Source organism: Gigantopelta aegis, chromosome 5 (genome assembly GCF_016097555.1).
Source record: "Gigantopelta aegis isolate Gae_Host chromosome 5, Gae_host_genome, whole genome shotgun sequence".
NCBI classification, from domain to species: domain Eukaryota; kingdom Metazoa; phylum Mollusca; class Gastropoda; order Neomphalida; family Peltospiridae; genus Gigantopelta; species Gigantopelta aegis.
The window spans coordinates 38,460,724-38,467,123 of NC_054703.1; the positions used below are offsets into that span (position 1 = coordinate 38,460,724).

General features: G+C 37.6%; 1 protein-coding gene across 1 annotated transcript in view; it reads left to right on the forward strand.

The window, feature by feature from the left end:
• The first annotated feature begins 4,058 nt into the window (after window positions 1-4,058).
• The window catches only part of LOC121373154, a 44,031-nt gene continuing 41,689 nt past the window's right edge, over window positions 4,059-6,400 (forward strand). Inside the window, exons 1-2 of the mRNA XM_041499607.1 lie at window positions 4,059-4,491; window positions 4,949-5,061. Of these exons, the coding sequence (XP_041355541.1) occupies window positions 4,059-4,491; window positions 4,949-5,061 (546 nt within the window). The remainder of the gene's footprint in view (window positions 4,492-4,948; window positions 5,062-6,400) is intronic.

The following is a 6,400-nucleotide window of genomic DNA, read 5'->3' on the forward strand; positions in this document are numbered from 1 at the left end:
GAAATAAAGTTCATATATGAATCGGTAAGTATTATTTTCGTGTCTTTTTTTTTAATTTTTATTATTTTAGATCGGCTAATGGTGATTAAAATTAGGCAAAAAATCGAAAAAGTTGCGTTTACTTACGGGCATTTGTGGCCAGCTGTCCAGTATTTATGTCCATTATTCCCGATAACAGTGGTTTTCTGACCAGAATTTTTTTTTAAACCCGAACTACGATTCATATTGCAATATTTGGTAATTTTCGTTGTTGGTAAAACGATCAAATTTATTATCAAATTAGCTGTTACAATCAGCTATCGATCCCTGAAAATTACCGCGACGTGCCGCCATTGTTGTCAAGCGAAAATACTTGCCGAAAACCACTTTTTGAACTCAAAATTTCAAGGCATTTTCAATTGAAAAAATCAAAACAAAAACCACCATTTTGAAAAAAAATCTTTTTTCTTTAATTATATTTCCGTTTCCGGTGAGTGTCGTGTGCAAAACGGCGGGAGATATGAATTGGGGAATGCACTGTATACAGTGTACAGTATATCGACTGACGTGACGTCGGGCGAGATATCTCGCTGCAGTAGTCAGAAGGTTAATAATTCTAAGAAGCCCAAACTGGATTTTGTCTTCAAATAATTCCGTACGTACGAAAAAACTATATTTTAGTAAATAAACTGAAATGTAACCTAGTTCAAATATTAGAACGATCAGAATCACTTTTAATATACAGCCACTGGTATTTTGTCCAGAAAAATATATTTGAAAAGTAATTACAATCGTTAAAAAGTCTCTGTTAGTCAATAACATCTTAAACATTGCAGCAAACTCAGGAATGTCCCTTTAATGTGCAGGGCTAGTTGCTTCCCTCTAGCCAATTTAAAAGGTGGGCAGATGTTTTGTTGTTTTGTTGGAAGATGTATTTAGTTAATAATAATGCAAGTACTTCAATCGGGATTTAGTGAGTACGGTAGGTTATACATGTGTGGTTTGTGTGTCCGTTTGTTGCACTATTTCTGTTGAGAAATGGTTGAAACATGGTGCCACAAGTTTTGAACACCAGCTTCATATAGGGTATGTAACAATATTCGGACGTAGAAAGAGCCACACTTTCTGCGTCCCTTTGGACTTGTGTGCACGTAATCACATGGCCGCCGGAATAATTTGACCAGTTGAGATCGCCGTTCAAAGAATTTTACCATTTTACAAAATGCTATTTGTGTTGCAAAACGGTCAGGGTACAAATCAGTTTTGTCATTATAGATTAATATTATGTTTTTATATAGGTCTGCATATTTGATATCCCTACTGATAATTTAAGTAGGACATTGCAGCAGAAGACTCTGTCAGCAGCTGAAGGACAGTAGTTAGCACATTTAGATGTTGCCACGCTTACGGCGCTGAGGACAGATGGCGTATTTGAAAAGTTCTGGACCGATGCATCCACAAAGGCCACAGTGCTGGGTGTAGAACAAGCAACTCTACCCTGTAAGAGAAAGATCCCAAAACGGATTGACATAGATGATGCCACTTCATTTAACTGAGAAGGAATTATATCGCCAACAGTACTTCGAAGCATTTGACGTTGTTATCAACTGTATTAAGAGCCGGTTTGTCCAGGAAGACTACAAGACCTACAGGAACGTCCAAGTGGTGATACCAAATGTTGTAAATGGAAACGAGTGTGACGAAGAATTTGGGACCGTTAAAGGTGACATCGACCGTTGAAAACACAGCTCCAAACCTTCCAAGCACATTTCAAGACCCGTCCGCCGGATGGTAAGGCAACAAGACCCGTCCGCCGGATGGTAAGGCAACAAGACCCGTCCGCCGGATGGTAAGGCAACAAGACCCGTCCGCCGGATGGTAAGGCAACATGACCCGTCCGCCGGATGGTAAGGCAACAAGACCCGTCCGCCGGATGGTAAGGCAACATGACCCGTCCGCCGGATGGTAAGGCAACATGACCCGTCCGCCGGACGGTAAGGCAACATGACCCGTCCGCCGGATGGTAACGCAACAAGAACCGTCCGGCGGATGGTAAGGCAACAAGACCCGTCCGCCGGATGGTAAGGCAACAAGACCCGTCCGCCGGACGGTAAGGCAACATGACTTGCTGCAAAACTCGACTATGTACGGAACCTATCGCCCTCATTTCGTGTAGTTTTCTTTGAAATTATGACACTAATCAACATACTTTTGGTGATGCCCGCAACCAATGCAACCAGCGAACGTTCGTTTTCGGCCTTGCGAAGAGTAAAAACATACCTACGTACCAGTATGTCGCAGAAAAGGTTAAATCACCTGATGCTATGAAATCTTTGGGCAATGCATTTTGCTGTGGTCACGACAAAAGAGTGTTCAACTTCGGCACATCTTGAGTACCAGCAATGCAAAAAGAAAAAAAACAAGAAAAAAAACAACAAGAAAAAAAGAAAAAACCCCAACCACAAATGGCATGTCTGAGACATCATCGGAGACATAACAAAAAAACAAACAAAAACACAACAACAACAACATGTGTCATGGAAAGAAGCGCTTTCCAGTGGTGTGGTCTGAATGCATTTATAAACTTTTTTTTTTAAATTTAAAAATGTAACTAAAGGCTCCTTAATGTTTTACTATATAATTTGCATTTCTTTTTATATAAAATAGCAACACATTTTATCGCAAACAAATATTATTTATAATGTCCAGCAGCCGCTCTGATTGGCGGATGGAATATAGAGAGTTCTGCCTAAAAATTGGACCGGCGCTTGGAGTGATTTGGGTGTTTTTTTCCCATTGTTTTGATTTTTCTTTTCTTAATGGATCATTTTGACATATTTTCATATATAATCTATGACTTGTTCATTCTATGTAGCCGATGTTGTGGAATAAAGTTAGTCTAAAATATAATACATTGTATATAGTCATTTAGATTGCATGTTTTGTTGTACGGAAGTAAATAGACTGATTGCACCAAATTGCAGTAAGGCCTTACTAGTACATGATACTAATAATAATACTGAATACTTAAATGTGTTGAATGTATTATATTTTTGTAATGATGTGTGAAACTTGTATTTATTTTGTTAGTTATTTTGTCACAGTGCCATAGATAGGATTTTGTCTGTGGGAGGTGGGGGGGGGGGGGGGGTGTTAGGCTGTTCAGGGCTTCTAATTTGTTTTTGTTTTTGTTTTAAAGAAAGCCACTAGCCATGGGATCAGTAACAAATGTACTAACCACAATTTAAAAAAATCACTAGCCCTATTTTAAGTAAATACAATTTTACTAATAGGACTAATCAGACGGGGATAGAGCTTAAACACCATTAGATTGGGGGAGGGAGGTGCACGATATTAAAAGGACATAACCTAGTTTTTAAACATTAAAACATATGTTTGACTACTATAGCCGTTTTTGATAACTGAAATCATACTTTACTTACATTATATGGTTTAGATTATCAATTTCCGTACAGCCAAAGTGTTCTTGCTCATCCTGGTGTTTTTAATATCACAAAATGCATTTCTCATATTTTAAAAAACGCTCGTGCGTATGAGAAGTAACAGTTATGGAGTCGATTTTAGTGTATTTTTAGAGGGTATTTCATCATTTCAAAGTCACAGACTCATGTTTCACTCAATTGAAACTTTATGCAAATGTGTTACAGGTGTTAATTTTCACGGGTTGAAACTAGGGTATGTCCCTTTAATGTTTACAAAATAGACTTAAATACATAATTGAAGAGTATATAATATATATTTGGTCAACTAAAGAAATAAGTTACGAAATCAAATCCTCTTCGTTTGCCGCCAAGTTGTTTCGAGTTCGTTCTCGTCGTGTTCGAAACGTTTAGGAACGTGTTCTCTGCACCAGGCCCCGTGCTTATGAAACTTTTCGAGTCCAGACTCGAGACTCTATTAGAGTCTCGAGTCTGGACTCGAAGAAATTGGTGCTTATAAAACTTTTCGAGTCCAGACTCGAGACTATTAGAGTCTCGAGTCTGTAAAATTCGAGTCTGCTAGCCACCCAGACTCTAGGTTAGAGTCTGAAATGAAATATCCCATAATACCTTATAAAAATGGCTAGAACTGGGAGAAGGAGAAGACGGTTGTTACATAATGTGAGGAATGTTATTGTTAGAAAACCAAGAATTTTTAAAGATAGATCAAATCCACTTGAGGATATGTCCGCGGAATGTGTTTTTCAACGTTTTCGTTTTTTACCTGCAACAATTATGTACATTACCGGTTTGTTGGCTGTTCCATTGGAACGCCGAACCCTGAGGAATGTTTCGATTCCTCCCCTGAATCAAGTGTTGATTTGTTTGCGTTTTTTGGCATGTGGTTCAAACCAGATGTTGCTGGGCGATGCCATGAACGTTTCCCGGGCCAGTGTTGGCCCTATCGTCGTCAATGTCTGTACGGCACTAGGTAACATCGCTGGACGATTTCTACACCTACCAAACAACGAATACATTAGAAAAATGAAGCAGTCTTTTCATCAAATTTCAGGTAATTTTTACATGTTCAACTTGGTCGCTCTCTACTGTCAATAAAAACAATTTTCACGTATTAGGCAAGGGACATCATTCCAATCGTCTATGTACAGTACAGTTCCATAAATATTTTTTATAGTACAGTGCCATAGATTTTTATTACATCTTACATCATGACATATTTAGATACATGCAGGGGATGGGGTGGAGACGGTGGGCATAACCCCTCTTGCTGAAACTGAATATTTAAAAACAATATATTGCCCTGGGGAGAACAATATGAATAAAAATCCCAACTCTTGCTTTCATACAAATATGGTACAAATAATAAGTGAATTTCTTTCGAATTGCAGCAGATATGATTCCCTTTTTCAAATGAATTATTTATTTGTATTATTTGTTTGCGTACGTGTATTTTTTTCACATTTTATGCAGAAAACATAGCACAAAACAATTATTTGCATTCATTTCAGGTTTTCCTAATGTTGTTGGTTGCATAGATGGTACTCAAATAAGAATTCAGGCACCCAACAAAAACGAAGAGGATTTTGTAAACAGGAAGGGATATCATTCTCTAAATGTTCAGGTGAAATGTTTGTAGTCATATTTTAAAACTATTTACAAATATGATAATTAGGTACCGTATTTAGGATACACGTCAAACCGTACCCAAACCGAAACGTACCTACTTTTTTTTTTTACCAGCTTCCAGTATACAGTATACATAATAAGTAGGCCTATGTGTAACAGATAATGCACACAATATGAAAATATAGTGAATATTTTATTTCACTACTATTTACACTGCAACAAATTAGAAATAATTGTTATTTATTTTAAAACAATTAAACAAATTTGCATACACTATACATAGAGTACATAAAATGTAAATGACTGATTCAAATTATATATTTTTAAATTACATACCAACTTTGTAAAAAAAAAGTAGGTATAACAATGCATGTGTGTACAACTGTAGGTAGGTTTATGTATGTGCATGAACATGAAAGATGTACATTGATAAAGGAGATATTCCATAATGAGGTTGGGACTTACACGAGTGGTAGAGCACTTGCCTGATGTGCAGTGGGTCCATTGAGCTATTTCTTGTTCCTGCCAGGGCAGAACATAGCCCAGTATTAAAATGCTCGCTTGATGCATGGTTGGTGTATGATAAATCCCCATCAGTGAGATATTGGGTTATTTTTTGTTCTAGCCAGTGCACCACAACTGGCATATCAAAGGCCATGGTATGTGCTATCCTGTTTGTGGAATGGTGCATATAAAAAAGTATTTGCTACTAATGACAAAATGTAGCACGTTTTATCTTTAATGATGATAATACTTTGCCGGTTCAACGCCAAAAGGCGCCAGGCACCATCTATTTTTAGAAACGGGGTCACAGCAGTGCACGTTGTGGTGCAATATCCTATTGTTCTGTAAATAAAGTGCGCGCGTCACCCATACTGACTAGGTCAGAACACTCTATAGTAAATACACGATACCCTTTTAAATCGGATGACAGGTGCTTGCACCTGCGTATTGTATTAATATTGTTTGGCAATGACTTCTTGAATAATTAGTACAAGTTTTATTTCAGTGCATGGTGTGGTGCAGTGTCCAATTATTCTATAAATAAAGTACGCAACACCCCAACTGCATGGCTGGGTCTATTCGGGTCACGCTGTAGTAAACTAACGCTACGGGCCGAACCGAGTCACGAGTGCTCATACCCTGCTTATTGTATTGACATTGACAATGGCTTCACAGATAATAAGGTCACATTCAGACGTGTGCAGTCCGCTTTTCTATACATTCATTTAAGAGTGTTGCAAATATTATGAAAACATTGTATTGTAGGCAACTGTTTACATTCGATATAAATATTACCAACAATTTATTTTTATCTCATTAATCTATAATCA